Below are 22,295 nucleotides of genomic sequence, written 5' to 3'. Positions count from 1 at the left end.
CTTATAAACCATAAAAAAGGATTTGTCACTGTTCTCATGTTTTTTCTCCTAAAAATGTTTTACATTGTTATTTGGACTTACTATATAATTGAGACAATAAAAGAAGGAATCTTTGATTGAATGCCTGCCAACCTAATTAAGGTCAATAAATTACTACTAAACTAACAATCAGGCGAGAAAGAGTTAAATAAGAAAGGGGAGTAGTGTAAGCGTGGAGGGAAATGAGATTTGTAGGGAGTTACATAAGTGGATCAGTGACAGTTGAAGAAGTGGAATACCAGATTTAAAGCATGTCTGTTGCGGACAAAGGCAGCAGTTATGCAGGGCAGGAGGATGGTAATCTAAGACAAGTTCAACAGGAGGATGAGCAGAGGACACTCCATAAATCTTTACTCCATTCTAAAGCCTCTCCTCCACACAGTGTCTGCAGGCCTGTTTGACCTCATCGGTAAACATGCACACACTTAGCATCACCGTTCAGCGGCTCCACCAGGCTTTGCATGGTCAGTGGCACATGAACACTCAAAGTACTCTCAATCAGATCACAACAGATCAAATGACGTGGGCCTCACCACAAACATGTTACCAAAGGTTTGACTATTTCAAGTACAAGGCACAGGTACATGTTAGTTTAAAGGGATAGTTTGGATTATTTATGTGGGGTTGTATGAGTTTCTCAATAGTCATTACATTTGATATAATATATGCTGGTTGGCACGCCCCCAGTTTGGAGAAGCAGAGAGGGGCAGCAGCACAGAAGCTAAGCAATGTACTGCTGTGGACGAGGAACAGAAACAAAAGGTATTTCAGACACTTGAAAATGATATATTCAGAATATTTTCACCACTTTACTTTTGCTGTCTTTACAGTTGCTGTCCTTTCAGGCAAAAACTGCCCTTAAACAAGCAAAATATTACTCTCTCCAAGCCAACCAAACTCCATAGGCAAAATCAGTCATTTTACCTTACAGAATACAGAATACACTGGAGTACTGCTGCTTTGATCTGTCAGTTTGTTTGGTATTTTGTGACTTTTGAAATATACTTTTAAAACACATAAGTCAAACAATAACACTAACTAACTAACCAATAGAGGCAGTAGTAGACCAACAACTCCTGTGTTCTGCAAAGTAAAATGACTGATTTTGCAAATGAAGTTTGGTTGGTTTGGAGAGAGCGATACATAGCCTGTATTAACAGCAGTTTCCTGTCTGAAAAGGCTGACTGATGGCAAAGGGAAGCTGTAAAAATATTCTTAATTTATTGTACATGTATGTATGGATGGATATTGATTTTTTTTAGTAGACTTTTTTTAAGAGGCTGAAATAACTTTTGTCACCAACCCTGTCCACAGCAGTTCATTGCTAAGCTTCCGTGCTGGTGCCCTCTCTGCCTCAACTGCATGTTGACTGGCATCTACTGCAGGTAATGCATCAAGTAATTTGAACTATGCCTTTAAGCGGGCAGAGCGTTAAAGATCTGCCAGTAATGTTGTTGACAGTAGCAAGGACTCCTCTGAGACACTCGAGTCCTGTCTGTCTCTGTTCTCAGTTAAGGGTTGTAGTTCTGAGTCATCCGGGCCTCGGGGTCTGTTCCACAGCTGGGCTGTGAACAGTAAGCAGCGGGTTACATTCCTCTGTTCACCTGTTAAATGACTCTCTGCTATTCATCATGCTTGATAAGGCATGGCCATTAGATTCAGCTTACAGTAATCTGCCTTTTGATGAGATATTTCAGGCTGTTATTTTTCCTGGACGTTGGATTCCTGTGTGGCTGCCAAAGAGCTGCTTTTGATGTTGAGCCCGCCTCAATTATGTATCTTTGACGATATTGAAGCGGAGGAATTTAGTGTGTGCTGTGGTGTGTGTGTGTGTGTTTGAGTGTTTTCATTTGTATAGAAATAGCAGCCGACTCTCTTGGTGCTTAAAACTGTAAAATGTGTGTACATGTGTTATGCACTTGGCTGTGCGTTGTGCGCAAATCAGAGTCTGTGCAGGGATACTTGTTTTACAAGCAGAGGAGAGGTCAAATGGGACTCCTAAAAAACAAGCTTGAGTCTTCCTTCCCATGTACATGTGGCAGGATAACAGCTGTGTGAATGTTTAACTGTCTTACATAGAAACTGAAGATATGCATCTTTGTTCCTCTTGCTCTCCATGTTTGTCTTTTTGCGTATCACTCGAATAAAACATCCCTGCCTTTCAGTCCAGCTCCAAGGCTCATCATGGAGAGAGACAGTTGGAGTGGGGGGTCTGCAGGATTTGGTTTCATTTAGGGGGAAAGGGGAGGAGGAAGAGAGGAAGATGCTTCATGTCTGGCCCAAATCAAAGTCCATAAATTCAGAGTGTGGAGGAGAGGTCGCAGAGTTCAATCCCTGACTACGGCAGCTTCAGCTGGTGGCCTCTATGTCCATTTATCTCCTCTAGTAGTATTGTGTTGGCGGTAGTTTTACAGTAATTTCTTGTCCCTTTCTGTCTTCAACACAGCAGAATTACAGGGTGCACTGAGTTCAGCACTGCCTTACATGCATCCAGTTTGTGAAGTAGCTTATCAGCATGTTTAATGACTGTCTTAGACTGACTGTGATTTGACTTTAGAAGTGAAAATACAGTATTCAAGGGTACCACACTGCTCACCCACAGACCAGGAGAGGTGGTCTGGCTGTCATGGAAGCAGATATTTTTGTATTCTTGTGTGTTTGCATGTTTGTGGCAAGTTCGTGGGTGGCTGGTGGAATCGGGATCGTGCACATTTGTTTCTTCTCTTTTTGGTATATTTACTTGTCTGGGCCTACAGATGACTGCCTCCTCTGTATAAAAAAATCAGAAGTTGCACCTGGTCCTTTCACAGAGAGTAACTATCAAACAGAGTAAACAGCAGTTACTCTTTGAAAGATTCAGCTATACAGTAGGTGCCTCAGAGCATGACCATACATATGACCACAGATCTGCTCTGTGTGGTTCAGCCATTGCATTAACTCCATCTAATTGTTGTTCCCAGAAAGTTATGATACATACCTAAAATTAGCGCTGACACAGACACTTGTGTGGTTTGTCTCCAGCTGTAATTACTCAATGGCAGGAAGATCGATGATTGTGGTTAGGGAGGAAGTTAGAATTTTTCTTAAATTGGTGGAATTTGAAGCACAACATCTGATGTAAACATGTTCTTTTGGTTTAGGTGTGAGTACATGTGTAGAAACCGACTGCAGTTTGGATGTTTGAGGAAAGCTTTTGGTTTAATCATGCCACTGACGCCTCTATAAAAATTAAAAGATAAATTCCTCCATTGCAAAAAGTCAGAACCAACCCCTTGTAAGTCTAAGAATTTTTGCTGACTTTTTGTGTTCCAGTAACAATTGAGCAAGCTTGGTACCCGGTTTCTCCTTTCCTGTATCCTGTACTCAAAACTGCTATGTTGTCATTTCTAGGAAGGAACCCCACACCCACAAAAACTCTTGCAAAAGTGATCATTTTAAGCCCAACCATAATCTTTTCCTAACCATAACCAAGTGTTTCTTGTCCCTAAATCTACCCATATCTTAACCACAGCATTGTCACATTATAAAACATAATTAGTCTGTACAACATGCACAATGAAGAAACAATGCATACTATTCCCACAAGAGTTTGTCAAGTCTTGAGTTCCCTTCTAGACTTGATCTTTCTATATATGTGCTACGTTCATCAATGTTGAAAAGATGATGAGATTTTGAAGATGGTTGAAAGATGTTGCTGGGGGATCTGTGCAAGTGAGTTAGCATCTGATAGCTGATGTTAGCAAAACACTAGCTAACTAACTAGGTAAGCTATAACAATTGTTAGGTAGCTAGTTAGTTTAACATTAGAAAACTTAAGATGTGATTATTCCACCACATACAAAGCTTGCTCCAAAACCCAAAAGACTGTCACAATTAATAAAGAAAGGCAGAAATTCTGTACACTTAAGAAGCTGGAACTAGTAAATATTTGATATTTCTGCTTTAAAAATGACTTAAACTATTATTATATACAAAATAGTTGGAAACTAATTTTCTTTTGATCAACTAATCAATTATTTGATTAATCATTGCAGCTCTAATCCATACTCACATGTAGTTTTACTTTTTTAATAGTTCACAAACTGCCAAAAACATAAGTATCCTCACTGTTGGCCTCAACACTAGTGGACCTGTGAGACATCTGACCTTGTTGGCCAGCAGTCCACTTTCTTTTAGTAGATGCTCCATGTTGCTGTTTAAATCTGTGGGCTCATTTATTTTAAATGTCTGAAATGTTTAATTTTGGGCTCTTCTGGATGCAGCTTTTGTTGGTTTTCATGCTGGATTTATTTGACAGTTGGGAGGATATATTGTCCTGGCAGTATGACATCATGAGAGGACATCTCTGTCTCTGTTTTTGCTAGTGTCATTCGGTCTCCTTGGAGCAAAAAACAGAGGTTGTCCTGACAACATGTCCCTGTTTTTTTGTTTTTTTGTTTTTTTTTAGCGTCAACTGACCCTTGAAAGACCTTCTTAAACAGTGAAATATTAGGTGGAAGTGGGTGTCTGATTGAATACGCATGAATGTTTGGTTGTTTATGGTGTGACCGAGGAAGTGTATGCATATGTTTGTGTGTGGATGCCGTACTGCATCCATGTGCACCTGTGTATGTTTGTATGTTAATAAATGCAGCATTTTGTTGTTGACTCATATTTTGGAAAGCTGCTTCCATCTGCATGTTTATATATATATATATATATTTTTTTTTTTTTTTTTTTTTTTTTTTTTTTTTACTTACTGAGGTCAGACAAAGCAGTTGAGAGGGCTGCTGTCAGTCATTCAGTAATTAATGGGAACATCCGGAGACTGTAAAAGCTCTTCCTCTTATTAAGCCATGTTTTATAGTCACTTAGGGGAAGTACGGTGCTTTTCATGTTGTTATCGTTACAAATGGGAGCAAGTTTTTTCACAAACCAGAAGAATTTGAATAAAAGAACCACATGATTACAGTGTATGCCACTGGGAAAAGACATTGTTAGGTGTGTGTTCTTCTCATCATAGATTTTTACATTGCAGACCCAGTAACGAGCACCAGGGCAAGAAGGTGGCACAGAGACCTTAAGGGGTGGCAAAAATAACTATATATGTGATGTAATCACAAACAATCAAGCCCCCAAATGAAGACTTTTAAAGATGGCATCAGAAATCAATTACTTTTTGTGTTTCCAAATCTTTAAGCATTTTTTTTTTTTTAAGCAGTCTTCTTTCACTGAACATAAGCCCATCACTTAGCCTAAAATGTGACATTGTTTTTAAATTTAATGTAAATTAATGCATTAAATTTAACATCCCTAATAAATAGCCAATAGCAGGCCTATTCAGTTACTCTCTTAGAAGGTCCAAGCGGCTTTACCTAAATCTGACCTGTAAAGTTAAGAATTTAAATGTATAAAACAGTTCTCCAATTCATTAGTTTCCACAACTGGAAAATAAATATTATGTACAGAAGTTTGGACGCGAAGTGCCAGTGGTTCTACTCTGACCTCCCTCCATATGAAGCCTCCCTCTGATAGTTGATTTCTGACTTATGAAAACAGCTGACTGCCACAGCGGTGAACTGACCTGTCATTTTTCATCTGCACTCATTTTGTCGCTGTTTCTGTTCATCTCACGCGTCACTTGCAATATTTGTTTTCTTAAGCATAATTCCACAATGTTTCCCGTTTGTCAGTGAGGCAACCCAAAAACACACCTGTGAAATGACTGGCTGTTCCCGATTCACTCACCTCTTTGGGATATGATAGGCTGTTTGTAACTCAGGGATGGAGCACGTCTGTTAAATGATTGGCTGTTCATGTGTCACTCATAGCATTATTAAGGGATTACAAGACAGGCTGACAGGCTGTCAGTGAGTGAGGGCATGGTCGTTTCGTGCTTTCATGGCGGTTTACATTTAAATTAAACTGTTTTTACTTTTTATCAAACTACTCTCTTATTGCTATCGATGACGCAGCTATCACTGAAAGCTATCGCTATCGTTTTATTTCCCAGGCCTACCTCCACATACATTGTCCTTAACTGAATCATATTTCAAGCTTAAACAGTTGTTAATCATTTGGAGCCCTTAGCGGCCAGTTAAGAAGAGTGAAAAGTCAGCTGTCAGTGGTCTTATAGAAAACAGCAGCCAAAAAATAGAATTATAGGTTATTGATAGAGAGCTGAACATCATGATGTCATCACCTCATCATTTTATCCTATTAGGTATTTGTGTGTTCTATTGTCATAATTTAGCGTATGAAATCTTGAGTTATGGCTAAAAAGTGATGCCACTGTGACCTTGACCTTTGACCTTGGACAACCAAAAATCTAGTCAGTTTATCCTGGAGTCCAAGTGGTTATTTGTGCCAAGTTTGAATTCCCTCAAGACCTAATTGAGATGTTGTTTTCACAAGAATGAGACGACCTAAAAACAGAAGCTGCAGGTCCGATGATCATATACTCACGTGCAAACATCGTCTGGCATTGATTGACAAGTGTCTTTGTGTTTAACAAAAGATATAAGAAATGAATGGGCTAACTAGCCTACTGATAAAATGCTGGTTTTCTAATACACAATGTAATTGCCCAAAAACTTAGAATGTTTGCAGATGATTTAAATAAAATCACAGTGATTGCGATACTTTGACACATTTCTGAATGATTAAAGGGCCAGATTGAGTTTGTTAAAGGACCAGATTTGAATTTCCAAATAGGCCACAACTTCTTATATATATATATTTTGAATTGCGTTGTCTAAAACTACAGTGGCAAGGCATCTTTTAGGGGTGGCAGCTGCCACCCTATGCCACACCTCTAGATCCACCCCTGACACGCACCACAAACAATCCCATCTGCTTCATCCCAGTGGTACTTCTCTCAGGCTCCTCATTGACAGCGACCAAAATATCGCTTAAAGCCTGAATGGAGCCCCTGCAGAGAGTGCAACACACCACACCCTTTCATTCTGCTGCGGACTGTCCATCAGACATCAACCCTCTGGCTATAAACAAACCACAAATACCAGATTTATATTTGCTGACATCTGTAAATTCAGTGTTTTGGAGTGTTTGGGATTATTATACAGTCAGTATGTGTGTGTATGAGTGTGTGTGTACAAAGCATGACCAGTCACAGTAGCCACAGCCATTTGTCTTCTACTTGCCAGGTGCTGCCAACTCAAAGTGGTCTATTTAGATCCTGACATATCCCAGCTATTTTTGTTCAGGCTAACTGGGCCTTTTAAGTGGCCCACTTAGTTCTGGCATGTGGGATTTATTAAGTAAGGGCCAGTATATTTAGTGCCATCTCTTTTTGTGTCACAGTAGTACGTACTGTAGCTCTATCATCTTTTATTTTCATGATCTCCCTTCCTGCAGCCACAGATCAGAGGCCCATAGGTTTCCATGGTGACTGGGTCACTTGGCCGCAGCCCAGGATTTGCTGTGGTGCTTTTGATAGTCAGCAGACTGTGGCCTGGACTTGTATAGCAGCAGAAAAAGCAAGTTTTGTTGTTTGTTGGGGAAACGGATTCCATAAAGAAACAGCCAGAAAATCCTCGGCCTTGAATCAGCTTGTTTAAATGTTTGCAGCCCACAAGATGTCTCACATTAGAGGACGTTTACCTGTTTCCAGCTCTGAGGGGTTTAGAGTTGCAGTAAGTTTGACTAACACAGGAAGGGTTTATCCTTGTTGTAAGGAAGAAAAAAACATGGAGACAATTCACACAACCGCTGGAATTATATGAATGTGTTCAGTGTGGGCAGTGCTGAAACAGTTTTTGTCTTTTAAATGAGTCTTAAACATGTTTTTTCTGCCCTTCTGTCTTGTGTGGAATTTGGCAGTTCGGGGCTGCTCCCTCCCTCTCAAACCCTCTGCTCAGTCCGAGCTTTGTGTGTGTGTCTGACTGTGTGACTCAGAGTGGCAGTCCCGGTGTGAGAGTGTCAGTGGCTCAGTGTGTGTCATGCTGTCAGGAGGAGAAGTTCAGAGTGCAGCCTAAAGATCAAGGGAATCATTAGTGACTTTGGTTTAACTAACTGGGAGCAGGTCTACAGCTCAGGTAAGTTTCAGAACATCATCTTACTTACTCATGTCTCTTTATGGTACACACAGGTAAAAGCAGATCTTTTGTGATTAATCTTTTCGTATTTGATCTTCATATTCTATTCATACAGTCATTGTTATGAGGGAGATTAGCAGACTCACCCTGAGTGAGTACAGTCATGTGATTGACATCTTATTAAACCTGGCTGAGGATTTAGGGTATATAGGAGAATAGTGATAACCACATGTAAAATCAACTGATTTCTTTCCAAAACTGACTAAAATTAAGTTGAATGTATGGGTACATGTGTGTGTGCGTGCATGTGGGGGCATCCCCATGAGTGCCGAGGTGTGTGCATTTGTAGCTCAGCTGCTGCATTTGTCTGTCACTATTTCAGTTGAGTCTCTCTTTCTCGCACACACACTTGCACACACTTGCACACCCCCACATGTTTACTTGTGACAATTTGGGGAACATTACATAGGCTTACATTCATTTCCTGGAAATTTATCCTAAGCCTAACCATAACCACTACTTGCCTAACCCTAACCTTTACTCTAACCTAACCATACCCGTACCCACTGACCCAAAAATTTGAGTTTTTCCAACTGGGAACACATCGTTTGTACCCAATTGTACCAGCCATCCTAAATTAACTGACTTAAGACTGAAATGTGTCCCTAAAAATAGCTTAATTCATGTTTTTTTTTGTTTTTGTTTTTTTTGTTTTGCACGTTTTTCAGGCCATTGAGTACTCAGCTGAGAGAGAAATGGAGCATGGACAACTACTACACATACTACACTGAATATTTTTGGGTTTTCTCTTGTTTGCACTTACCCATAGCTGCTATGTCAGCAGCAGTTGTAGAATGCCTTATGTTAGGTTCATTAGAGTCACTCACTGAACTTTTGTCTGTGGTTTCTGGGATGGAGGCCTTTTGTCTGTGGGGTTGTTTTTACAAATAAGGCAATTTATCTTTGCTAATAAAATTTTGGATTGCTGTTCATCTGTATTTTCAGAAATATTTTTTATCAAACAATTACCAAACAATAATTTGCCCCCACCCGCTGTAAATCTGAGGACTCCCTGAGGACCCCCTATTGAAGACCTATGGCTTAAGGCACACCCCCACACACACGACAGTCAGTTCCACAAATTCATTCCTGCACTGACAGATAGTTAGGTTTGTTGATTCCAACAGCTAGAACAGTATTCATATATAGTATTATTTGATTTATTACTAATGAATTCCTACCAACCACAGTATGAATTTCACATTTTCTATTAATGCCCATGATGATTCAGTCAGGACCATTTGCCTTCTTGGCACATTGACACTGAGGTCTGCTCTCCTGTAATGCATCAGTGGACAATGATGTCAGTTGAAGGACAACATGAAGGAGACTTTTCCTGTATTGCCCACCCTCCCTCCCTCTTGGTTAAAATTCCTCAGAGAAAATTGTCCATCAGTGCTTCCGGTCAGAGCCTCGACTGTCATCTGCAGCTGTCCGGCGTCCAGAATATTTCAGTGAACTGTGACCTGTGATCCTGTGCCCCGATTAAGAGAGCTCCATCACCAGATGGCTTCTGCTGCTTTATTAAGCTGGATTCCTGCATGTATCATCTTTATTCATGACATTTGTGGTTTCATGCATTCATGAGCACGTAGCAGAACACTTAGTTCATCCCCCTTTTCTTTAAATGACAACACTAAAACAAATAGATGTAAATAAGTGGAATTTGTACATGTACTGTAGCTTCATCTAGGCAAGGCAAGGCAGTTTTAATTGATGTCATTGTCAACTGAAATGATGTAGCCCCAGAGAGCTCAAAACAACAATATACAACACAAACAGCTTTCAGCAGAATTCAAGCTGCTTTTTTCTAAACTGATCAAAACTGAATATTAAACTTTTAGCTACATATTATATTGGTTATGATTATATTGATTTAAAGTGAGACTAATTAATATTTTGGCCTCTTAGAGGCAAAATTACAAACAGCTCAAATGTTTGACATATGATGGACTTACCATTGCATGTCACTAACTAAGTGCCTGTCCCTTTGTATTTCAGTTTTTTCAAAAACTGCACCTGGTCTCAATCAAGCAACCAGTCAGGGTTAGGTAGCAAGTAACTAACAAATCACAGTGACGCTGTACAAGTAAGGGTCATTGGGGATCTAAATGTCCCGGTTTCTCTCTTCCGGTCTGGGGTCGTGGCATTGTTACTGTTTCTTGACAGACATAACTAGCCATGTAGAAGAGACAGTTTGCTTGATACAGTGGTTTATAACATTGACCCTCCCCTTTAAGCTCAGCAAAATCTGTGTGTATGTTTGGTGCATCATTTGGTGGGAGGGGCTTAGCAGACTGATACGAGGCAGTACACTGCATCGTTATCATGTTAGAAAAAGTTGGGTATTTATAGCACATTTACAGCAACATTAGCCACATAGTTGGTGTTTAACCTCCTGTATGTGCCTCTATGATAACTAGTTAGTTGCTAACTTTATCTGTCTGCTATTAGGTTCAGGGCATGTAGCGAACAATGTGTTTAATAAAGCAAATTTACCTAAAATGTTTGTCTGCTGCATCTGGGAAAGATGAGAGCAGTGAGAGCTGTGGGCCATGAAACCAAAAACATGAGCTGAAAGATGCTTTAAAAAAAATGCTCCATAGAGCTGAGGAAAACTGTGACATCTTTTAGATGACATGTACTCTAAACAATGGCAGCATGTTTACCATATTCACAAGTCCAGTTAAAGTGAATGGGATTATTGTTATCATTAGTTTTCAGGTATTATTACTGTATTATTAGTATTGTTTTGACATAATGTCTCTAGATGAAAAGTCAGCCACCAAAGTGATTAAGATTCATCCTGAGGAGGACTCAATACCAAATTTCCTGGAAATCAGTCTAATAGTTAAGATCTTTCTCTAAAAGGAAAACATGTTGACCTGCTGATGGCGCTAAAGGAAAAGTCATGGGATCACCAAAAGTCTGTAAGAGTCATTTTCTTGTGACCATGATTGTTTTTGGCATGTTAAGTAGATCCCTGTTTAATGATGGGAATATTTTGTTGAGTAGATAAATGATGCATTCAGTGGTACCAATATTGGTACCATTGCATACCTGGAGGGCAGGTAAATGGTGCATTATGTGGTATTATGGAAAATTACTGTAATAAGGAGGCCTGTGGTGGAAATAAATATTTTGCAGCTTTACTGAGGTTGTGCTTTTAGACCTTTCACTGTGCTTCGTAGAGCTGCACTCATGGTTAGTTTCAGTCAGCAGCATGCGTGGGAAAGAGGAAACCCAATATGCTTTCCATCTTGTGTTTGCGTGAATTAGGAGATTTCTCTGTCGAGGATAATAAAACCAACGTTGCTTGCTATAGAGTTTGGGCAGTTTCAGTTGACCTCTATTGTAGTTTGTAATTAGGGATAAAGACAGCCTTGATGCCGCTCCTCTTGTCCAGTTGCACTTTGGTTGACTTCTGTGGTCCGTAGCCTAGGAACTGAACACTGAGCAAACTTGGGAGTTCAAACAAAGACAAACATGTCTCAGGACGTATACATCTAGTCTACCCATGCCTTATATTGATTGTTGATTGACTTGAGGGTATGTTTTTGCATGCCTGTCACTCCTACATCCTGTCATGGTCGTTTTTATGATTGAACCCTCCTCCTTCTTTCTTTTTCTCTTCGTTCTGCGCTCTGGCCTCCGCTCGTTTGGGTTTGTGGTGAAACTGAGCCTCGCTTCATAAAATTTTCCATCAACAGCAGCAAATAACAACAGGGTCAGACGAGGAGACCGTGGCCCTCGGCATGCACTTTGGAGGCCAGGGCAATGGGGTCTGGTTTGGCCTGTCCAGAGGAATGCTCTCTTCTTCTGTATGTGAATAGGTTAGTGTAGAAAGACCCTCCGTTGTTATCTGAGACATCATCTGGCATCAATTGTCTCAAATGAGATGTGTATAATTGCTTTCTCACATGCTATCTTTATTCAGAGAGCTGGTGACAGGGTGGGTGATTGTGATTGTGGGATGTTTAGTCACCATCTTGGCTCTGTGGCCTTAGGGTGGGAGATGAATGAAGAGGTGAGGTGTTACTTTCAGCTGTTTTGCATGCATGTTTGGAATAGTTGTGTTTTATAACGGCATTGTGTTAAGAGGAAATGGGTGGTAAGGCTACATTCTGCCAAGAAATTTGTACCTTCACTCAGTTTTCTCAAAGTACTGAGTGACTGCTATTCCAACACGCCCTGCTTCCCCTCCAGATGAGACTATTGATGGTCGAGTTCCTTCTCTCCATGCTGAATTGTATGTGACTCGACAAAGTCCCCACTCTCTGACTGGAGAACACACTCCACGCCGTTTAGACCAAGCACTGTGTTCAGCACATTCCACAGAAATAGAGAGGGGATTAAATAAACATTACCGTCTGTCTCTAAATGAGTTTGCTCAGTAATTATGCATAATGGTAGATTATTAAGGTTGATTAATAAGGGGTTTTATTGTTGTGCTTGTTGGGAATGGTTTGTGCTTCCTAGTTTATGCTCAGTCAACCCACAGGGGAGCACAAGCTGATGAGTCGTGTGTTCTGTTCTGTGTCTCGTCAAACTGTGCCCAAACAAATCTACATTTCCATTCCTTTACTCCTACTGAGCAGATGGCCTGTGTTTTAAATTCTGCAAGGAGAGCCTGGTAGACCTTTGCGCCATAACCGGAATGGAAAACTACTGAAGCCGTTTAACAGGAAAAAACCTCCCTACAAAACCACTGATGAATGTCTGAATTACAGCTCTAGTTTGCATTTTAGTTCACACAGGTGGTCAGTGTTTGGCACAATTTACTCCATAAAAATGACTCAAGTTTAAGTGAAAATTACATTTGAGAAACCTACTCAGGTAAAAGTAAAAATGCACCTGGTTAATAAATTATGCAAAAGTACAAGTTACTTTCTATTTTAATATCTTCTGGGGTATACTGCAACCAGAAAAGTAATGTTATCGTTGAAGTTGGCATCACATTAGGTTAACTGCGACCTAAAGTATGCAACTTAAAGCTGTAATATGTAACATAACATTATATTATTTATTTTATTGAGATGTGTACTTACATTATCCCCAATTTTTCCAATGTTGTTCAAATGCACAGAAATCTGTAATTTATCCGTGGTAACGGTACGCTTCCTGCTAGCTATTCTTAGCTAGTTGCTATAACATCCAGGAAAACACAATTTGTTAGTGAATGAGGAAGGAGGTCAGCAAACTTGACTAAATGTAACATGAATAAAACATACCTCTTTCATTAACATCATTGTCATTTCAGACAGATTTTCATCAGATATGCTGGTTGATTGAAAGTGAAGAAAACAACTCCCATGATCCCATGCTACTTCACAATGTCATCAACTTAACAGTACATCTTTGGTTACTGTATTAATGTAAGAGAGGGGGTAGAATTTATATAGTGTGCGTTTAATGTTACACATGAAAAAATAACATAGCTAACATTATCTCAGTGTTTTTTTGGAGGCACAGAAAGCACTTCATCATGTAACTGTTGTCTTATTTAGATTTTGGTGTAAAACGTGTGGTAAGCCACTGTTGCTGGGTGCTTACTTCTCTTCCAGGCAGCTAGCAGCTTGCAGCTTACAGTAGCTGTAACAAAGATAGAAATGGCAAGTGTAGCCAAGTAAAAAGTAGATTACCAGCTCAGAAATATACTTGAATAAATAGTTGTAGTACAGTTTTAAAAAAGCGAAATGAAAAGTACTAAACTACTTTTATACTCATGTGCTTTACTTGTAACTCACTGCTACCCACCCCTTCATGTTACTGCATGATGTTTCTTGTCTTGGGACAGATTCAGGCCACCCTGTGGAAAACAAATCCCCCTGCCTCTGTTCACTATAGTTACACGCACAAACACAAAACATGCGCTCACAGTTCCACCAATAGCTTTAACATCCCCCATCACAAAAACAATAGTGATTAGTTTGATGATGTCATGTGTTACAATAAGCCCTTTTCTGTGTGTTTGATTTAGCTGTGCTCAAAACATGTCCAAATGCTTTTCCTATATTGAAGGGAATTCAGATTGTGCGGTCCACATCAAACTTAGAGCATATGGCTGCAAGATCCATATTTTGATTAATACAGTGAGTGACTTAAAAGAAAGTCATGAGGTTTAACCAACAAAAGAAACCTGAGTTTCCCAAAGCAAAGCAGCAGACATGGCAGTTACCCAGACAAGTTGTTTCTCTGCCTGGCAATAATCCTGAAAAATGGATTTCAAAACCACACAGACATCTTGGTTTGCTCAAACAATCAACTTTTTACTCCCAGTTAGTGTTGCTTTCGTCAACGAAATTTATGACGAAATATCGTCGTCAACGAACCTTTATCACGTGACGAAAACGAGACGAGACGAAACGTAAATGGTGGTTATGTGACGATAACTATAATAAAAATATATAATGCAATATTGTTGACGAATAAAAACGAGACGAAATGTGGTTTACAAAATAAAAACCCTGCTAAAATGTCTCTTCATTTTCGTTGACCAAAACGAGACGAGACGAAATAACTTTTTAATGTTTAGTCGCGTTTATTATTTTGCAGTGTTTCTGTTTCCTAGGCTGTGTGTCGCACTGCGCAGACGCAGGCGACGTCACTTCCAATCCCCACTCGCGGCATTATTTAGATGCAGCTGTGGTGGGATCATGGATCATACTTTGAGTACAAACAAGTGGAAAACAAAACGGAATGTGTTGTGGAAAAAGATGGGGAGAAATGCGGCCACAAAATAACGGGGAAAAACACGACAAGTTTATAAGGTAACAATATAAGAATAAGATAACCATGTTTGATTTGTGAAATGGGTTTGACTAAAAGAAAAATCTGGTTTTGTCTATACCAGGGGTCGCTAACAGGTGGACCGCGGTCCGAGTCTGGACCCAGACGCCGTCCTATACGGACCCGGACTTATAACCAATAAATTATTAAGAGATTTTAAAAACGCTTCTATTTTAACTGGCGCAACTTTTCTAGTGTTTCCGTCGCTGGTTTATCTGATCAGGAAACACACAGACCAACTGCAGAGAAGCTGCGTGTGGAGGAGACTTGTTAATGACGAGTTTATTACAACAGAAACTAACGTGATGGTTAATGACATCGACACCAACCAGATGCGCTTATAAAACGAAACAACTGTATAAGGAGGCCTAAACGTAAAACAGGAGAGTCTGTGTTTCTCTGTCAGAAACTTTCAGATCCTCTCACAGCAGAGTGAACAGGTGAGGGAGGAGAGGAGGGCAGACTGATCACTAATCAATCACTGATACCATCGTCCTCTCGGACTGACTAAAAAAATAAAAATGACAAAGTTGGTGACAAACCAAACCTGGATGTCCACACAAATAAAGTCTTTGTGTGAAACACTGCAGAGTTTAACATCGTGCTGTTTAAAGACAGTCTGCTGTCTGTAGTTTGACAGAGACAGAGGGTCGTGTCTAGAAGGGAACCCTAGACCCGCGAAAGATCGCGCGAATTTGATTATTTTACTAGAAATAACTCGCGAGAGTTGTGCAAATAAAGAGTTACCTTCTAGACACGACCGAAAAAGGTGCGCAGCTCAAAAAAATAGAAAATCATGTCTCGGTGTCGATGTTTTTAATGTGGCGGGCCGCCATAAATAAAACACTATTCACTGATCACTGACCTGCTGTGATGGAAAAAATACTCACATTCTTTACTTAGGTATTTTTACATTGTGGTATTAGTGTTTTTACTTAGTTACTAAGTTAGACATTATGATGTTTTGGACCTTTGCTTTAGGAAATTTTCTCTAACTGGACCTCTTTGAATTTTAGTTGAATACCCCTGCTATACTGATTGGATTAAATAGAATTAGAATACTAAAAAGAGAGTAAAATACAATTTTCATTGACTAAAACTAGACTAAAATGTCATCAGTTTTCATCGACTAAAACTAGACGAAAATAGTCATGTGTTATTCTGACTAAAATAAGACTAAAATGCTCAGACTTTTAGTCGACTAAAACTTGACTAGACAAAAAAGAGTATGAAGGTGACTAAAACTAATAAAAACTAAAATGACAGTTTGACACAAAGACTAGACTAAAACTAAAATTAAAACAGGCTGCCAAAAACAACACTACTCCCAGTTGCCGGCTGCTGTCAGTTTTGTACCAAAGAGTTTAGTCGTATAATGCCGGTGTTGTCCCAGCCTTTCTCTGTCTGGATCCCGTGTTTGATGCACAGATAAGCTGCTGGGCTGTTTGAAGCGTAGCAGATGACTCCTGGCCTCTGTTTCTTGGAGGGCCTGACACAGCAAGCGCACAGGGTCTCCCAGCTCGTGCCTTGAACAACTCTTCATTACGGTCATGTCACGTTCTGTTTCCTATCGTTTAACACTCCGGCGTTGACCAAGTTTCCGTTGTTTCACTTCATCAAGCGATAACAAAGAGGAAGTACCCTGAGGAGTGTATTGTACAGGGAGAGGTTGGTGTTAAAAGGATAGTTGGCAGGTGGGGTTGTGTGAGGTACTAATTCAAGCACTGTATTAGCTGCAGTAGATGCTGGGCACCACAGCCCCAGTTAGGAGAAGCAAATATTGGCACCAGTACAGAAGCCAAGCAATGAACTTCTGTGACACGATCAGCAACAAAAGGTATTTTAGCCACCCCCAAAAATATCAAATTAAGTTCACGCAATATTAATATTTTTGCTTTTGCCTTACTTTGCGATTAGACAGCCTTTTCTGATGGAAAACCACCATTATATAAGCCAAATCTCGCTCTCTCCAAACCAACCAAACTCCATAGACGAAATCTGTGATTTTACCTTGCAGAACAGGGGAGTTGCTGTTCTACCACTGCCTCAATCTGTTTGTATTACTGTGCGACTTACGAGACTTTAGTGACTTCTTAACTGTAGTTTAAAGTCACACAATAACACAAACAAGGTTCATGCAAGGTAACATTACTGTTTTCGCCTATGGGGTTTGGTTGGTTTGGAGAGCACAATTTCCCATCAGACAAGATTGTCTAATGGAAAAGTAAAGTTGTGAAATTATTCTAAATATAGCATAAACTTAAATTGATATGTTTTATTCTAATTAGGCCTTTCATAAGTGGCTAAAATATATTTTGTGGCCAACCTTGTCCATAGCTGTATATTGCTTAGCTTCCATGGTGGTACCTCCTACAACACCCTTTCAAATAATCCGAACTATCCCTTTAAATCAATGGCAGAGAGAGCAGAAACAGAATGACAAACCTTTGCGCCGCTCCACCTGTCACTGCTACTGATGAATTGCTCTGTGTGATCTGTCTGAACAATGACGGTGGGTATCATTTTTCCTGTCTGACCCGGGCTGACTCATGCTCATTCACCTCCTGTTCCTGTGCTCGCCATTCATTCATTCATTCACTTTCCCCTGTCTGAGTCTCCCACACCCACTCTGTCAGGTGTAAATCCTCAAGTATGAAGTGTTGTCTGAATATTTCAGCTGATGGATTGCCCTCTGGAACAGAAAGGAGTTAACCCGCTGTTTGACTGACACACCAAAGTGCATGAAATCAAGTAATGGCCATGCAGCAGGATGTCGGGAATTTTTATACAGCCCTCCAAGATAGCTGGAATGTCCTAACGTCGGGGTTCTGGGCGGACAGAGCAGCTGTTCTTCCGGCATTTTGGGAATTCCTGCTCCTCCCCCTGTCAATGCAGAGGTCAGGAGGTGAACAAGATATATATATATATAGGTTATAGGCTGTACAGTGTGTCGGTGGAGTGATTTGATGTTATAATGCACGTAAAACAAAAGATAGGACATAAGCACTGATAAAAGCAACAGGCTCCCACAAATCATGACATTTGAGGCCAGCACTTATGTATGTGCATTTGTAGGAGGTGGGTGATGTGACCCCTGGTGTTTGATCCTGTATTTGATGTGGTTACATGATGCTGGAGGGGGTCTCCTTTAATCATAATCCTGTGAAGAGAGATGAGACAGATTAAGCTGGTTGTCTTCTAGACTCTCTCATCCCTCCTGGGTCCCAGATCAGGGAACAAAGCCGGTGTTAGCAGACCCCAGGGAGGTGGTGCAGGGCTCAGGCGCCTGCCCAGACACACAGACCTCTGATTGGAAGGAGGGAAAGGGTGTATCTGCTTCCCGTAACACGGCGTCTCGTCAATGCCTCAGGGTGGCTGATGTTTGGCAGATATGGAAACTCAGACATGCCCAGAGGGCGTGTGTGACTGTGTGAATGAGTAGTTATTGATGTTAGTTTGGTTGGCAGGCATCCATCATTTTTTAGCAAAGCTGTATTTAAGTTCAAGTATTTGTCAAGCAGAGTAACAGCCCTGGCTTGTCTGATAAGATTTAATTGAAATTTCAGTAATTCATAGTTCCTCTGGTCCATAAAGTAAATGTTTTCCTTTACTAGATTTTTTTTTTACAAGAAAAAAATATAATATAACTCAAATTTAAGACTCCTTTCTGTGCAAAACTCTATTTTTATTAAACACTACAAGTTCACTAATACTGTTTCAAGTTAAAGGTCCAGTGTGTGAAATTTACAGGGAATGATTTGCAGATTATGGCAGAAATTGAAAATTATATTCATAAATATGTTTTCATTAGTGTATAATCTAATTGTTGTGTTTTCATTACCTTAGAATGATCCATTTATATCTACAGAGGTGGGAATACGGTATGCATGTCTCAAGCAAGTCACAAATGAAATCATACATAAATGAGTGAAAGACAGTGGTCATGAAAAGTTGAGTTTTATTTACACATTAATGGAAACTGTCCGTTTAGCAGTTTGGCTGCTGATATGATGTTGAATCAGTCCCCTGATTGTCTTTTACATTAATAATATGTCTTCTAAGTAAAATTCATAATCAGTTTGAAGCCAAGTCTTACACGCCACATTCATGTACCTTTGTTGGTTTTGTAGAGGCAGATGTAGTTTGAATGTTGTGGTTGTCATGTCATTGATTTTTGAGCTTGAGACCTTGCATACAGCTATTCTCTGTCATAAACAACAAAATCCTTGGATCCAAATTTTATTTTTTCTGGACTAGCCCCCTCCACGGTAGCTGTCTCTTGCATTGGCTTCTGCTGGTCTGCTGCATCCTTGTAGCTTGCCAGGTTTGCGCACATTGAACTGGAAATCACCCAATCAAGTTTCTAAAACAGACTTGTTTATACCTAGAAAAATCATCGGCCATCGTAGAAAAAAGTTCTTTCCTTTCAAGTCTAAGTCAAGTCTCAAGACAAAGTCCAGTTGGGTCTTTTTCATGTGATTTACTGTAAGGCTTTGCTCAGTGAATGCAAAACAGTTGTTTTGACTGGCACAACATGTGTAAGTGACCACAGTTGTGATTCACCTCCTCCACCAGGTGGTTCTGTGAAGGCCGTGAGCTGCACAACTCTCCCGACATACAGATCTGCAGGGATGGTGACCTGCACACACTGGTGATCACTGAAGCCTTTGAGGACGACACCGGACGTTACACCTGCGTGGCTTCCAACAGCCTCGGAGCAGACAATACCTCTGCAGAGGTTTACATCGAAGGTCAGATGTTTCATATCAGGAATATATTATATTCCTACTATTGAAGCTTTTATATAGTTATTCTGTACTAAATGTTTTGCAGCAGAAAGGGAATATGGCTTTATGGTTTGGTTATAATAACCTTGATCGCTATTGTTCTTGTCTCATTTCAGGAGCTTCATCATCAGACTCAGAAGGAGAGGGAGCTGTGTCAAAGTCCAGATTGGGAACCATGCCTCAGTACGTGTGTTTCAGCGTTACCTCCTGTGACTCAGTGACCCAATGAACCTTGAACCCATGAACAGGTTGACTGAGCCCTGCAGCAGCTAATCAGCTGCCTTTAACTAGACCCTTAAAAGGCCCTTAAAGAGCCATAACCCTAACCCAGTACACAGGCCACGTTCTAAATAATGAGCGGTGCAGAGGGTTAATGTGGTAAAATATCACCCTGTCAGGATTGTCCCCTGTACTTATTTCCAAATGTTAAACTTTTTACCTTTTCCCTGCCTTCACTCTCTCCTTCTGTGTCACTTTAAAGTTAAAGTTAAGATGAAGTGAAAATGCCTTTTTTACCCTTGAAGATCACATCTCTCATCATAGTGTGCACCTATTTAACAATATGTGCCAAAAAGATACAATAAATCAATTTCTTTGTAATCATTTATCATATATATGTTTTCCTCCTGTAAAACCTTCCTGTAAAATATGATGTGTGCTTATGAAGGCTTGAACAGACCAATCTAAACCCAGTAATATAACATTTACTTGGATTTATTGGCAGAATATGGCAGGAATGGAATATAATGCTCATTAGTATGTTTTCATTAGTGTATAATCACTGGAAAATTAAAGTAGTTGTGTTTTTCTTACTTTAGAATAGGCCGTTTATATCTACAAAGGGATCTGGTGCTCTTCCACAGAGGCTGCCATGTGGCACTGCTATGTTTCTATCGTAGCCCAGAATGGACAAACAAAACACTGACTCTAGATATGGACTTAAGTGTTCTGTGTGACTTTTGCAGTCATCAGAGTTTCTTCTACATGCTTGGAAGGGGAGAGTGGGGGTGTTTGTAACCTGCACACTCGATGTTATGGGGCTGGATGGGACTAAATTTCACATACTGGTCCTTTAATTTCTTAACATATTGAAAGGCTGGGCCACGGTTAAAAGTGGACATAATTTTTTAGCAGATCCAGATGTGAATGCATGAACTTTTGAACAGCTTTCTTAACAGTGCAAAATGAAACACTTTTTTTTTCAATTTTGCATTTACTTAACTGACTGAAAAATCTGTCACACATATACTGTATGTTTATTTCATGTAGTTCTGGACCGAGATATATGTTGTATTGAAAATGTCTAAACATTTGCAGTCATTACAATAATGCATATGAAGGATTGCGCACTCCACAGTACAGTACACGCTCCATGTGCTCTCTGGTTCTCTAAGTGTTTTTGATTATTATCTGTTGTATAAATCTGCTTCCATCTGGACTATTTCCTGATTCCCTTTCTGTTTACACACTGAAGCCAAGATCACTGATATTATCGTAACTGCTGGGAGACAATTTTCTTTGATTCAAGTATCATATTTTAACTAAAAGCACATAAAGTCAAAAAATGTCTCGTGTTTTTTGCATGTGCATGTGCTGATTTATGCTTTGTTCATTTTAGAGTTCAGAAAAAGACTACTTCAATGTCCCTGACAATACGCTCAGCATCGCCCAAAACCCCTGAGGTCCTTCCTCATCGCTCCACCCTGGTCCAGGCGATGTCTCAGCCCCCACAAAGGGTAAGATCCTACTGCACGCAGGACAGTTGATCCACACAAGCTCATACATTCATGAGTCAAAATGTGGAAAAGTGTCTTCTGTATAATCAGAAGATGTCATTCTGAATATCTGAAGTTTTTATTGTTTTCTAGATGCAGAGCCCAGTGTCATCACTGTATGGTGGTGAGGTGTCAGGTCCTCCTGTATTCACCAAGGTAAGTCCGTGTACACAATATACTAAAAATACACTACAATGTTGGGTATGCTGTTCCAAAACCATGATCATTAAAATGCTTCTGAATGCTTCCACTCTTCTTGGAAGCCCATAACCATTTATAACCTGGCTGCAGGAATTTCCTCCATTAAACTCTAATTTAAGTTTGACTTTAGATATGCATACAGATGAAGCCTTCTATCCATACTTTGCATTCATGTTGTCCAATATTAGTGGAAAAAGAAAAAGACCACTGCTGTCTACACTGCTGCCTCCGCTTTTGACACTTACATTTTTACATCATCCAGCATCACCATGTTTGTTGTCAGAAACGTTTGACTCTTCTTCTTCTTTGGTGTAAGTTTTGACTCTGAACAACACATAAAAGCCAATGTGAAGGATGCATGGAAATATGTGGACAGTGGTAGTTACATCGTTTGAAAGGGACGTATCTATTTTCGTATGTAAAGGGGGCACAAGCAATAGTGAGGTTGAGCACTGATGTTGGGCAATAAATTCATCCTAAAGGTCTTTTATGGGGTTGAGGTCTCGGCTACATGCAGGCGAGTTTTTTCACTCGGAAAACCATTTCTTTATGGAAATGTTTTTGTGCACCGAGGCATTGGCATTAAACCGAAGGGACCTTCTCCAAAC

General features: G+C 40.0%; 1 protein-coding gene across 4 annotated transcripts in view; it reads left to right on the top strand.

Moving 5' to 3' along the window:
* Positions 1-22,295, top strand: part of palld (palladin, cytoskeletal associated protein) — a 72,260-nt gene that overhangs the window by 10,336 nt on the left and 39,629 nt on the right. For all 4 annotated transcript variants that reach the window (XM_084722677.1, XM_084722679.1, XM_084722678.1 and 1 more), the window contains exons 2-5: positions 19,500-19,675; positions 19,828-19,894; positions 21,330-21,447; positions 21,580-21,642. In XM_084722677.1, the coding sequence (XP_084578803.1) occupies positions 19,500-19,675; positions 19,828-19,894; positions 21,330-21,447; positions 21,580-21,642 (424 nt within the window). The remainder of the gene's footprint in view (positions 1-19,499; positions 19,676-19,827; positions 19,895-21,329; positions 21,448-21,579; positions 21,643-22,295) is intronic.

The sequence above is a fragment of the Lutjanus erythropterus genome, chromosome 7 (genome assembly GCF_056507025.1).
Source record: "Lutjanus erythropterus isolate fLutEry1 chromosome 7, fLutEry1.hap2, whole genome shotgun sequence".
NCBI lineage: Eukaryota > Metazoa > Chordata > Actinopteri > Lutjaniformes > Lutjanidae > Lutjanus > Lutjanus erythropterus.
Note: the sequence above shows the minus strand (reverse complement) of the source record. Positions and strands in the feature narration are given on the sequence as shown.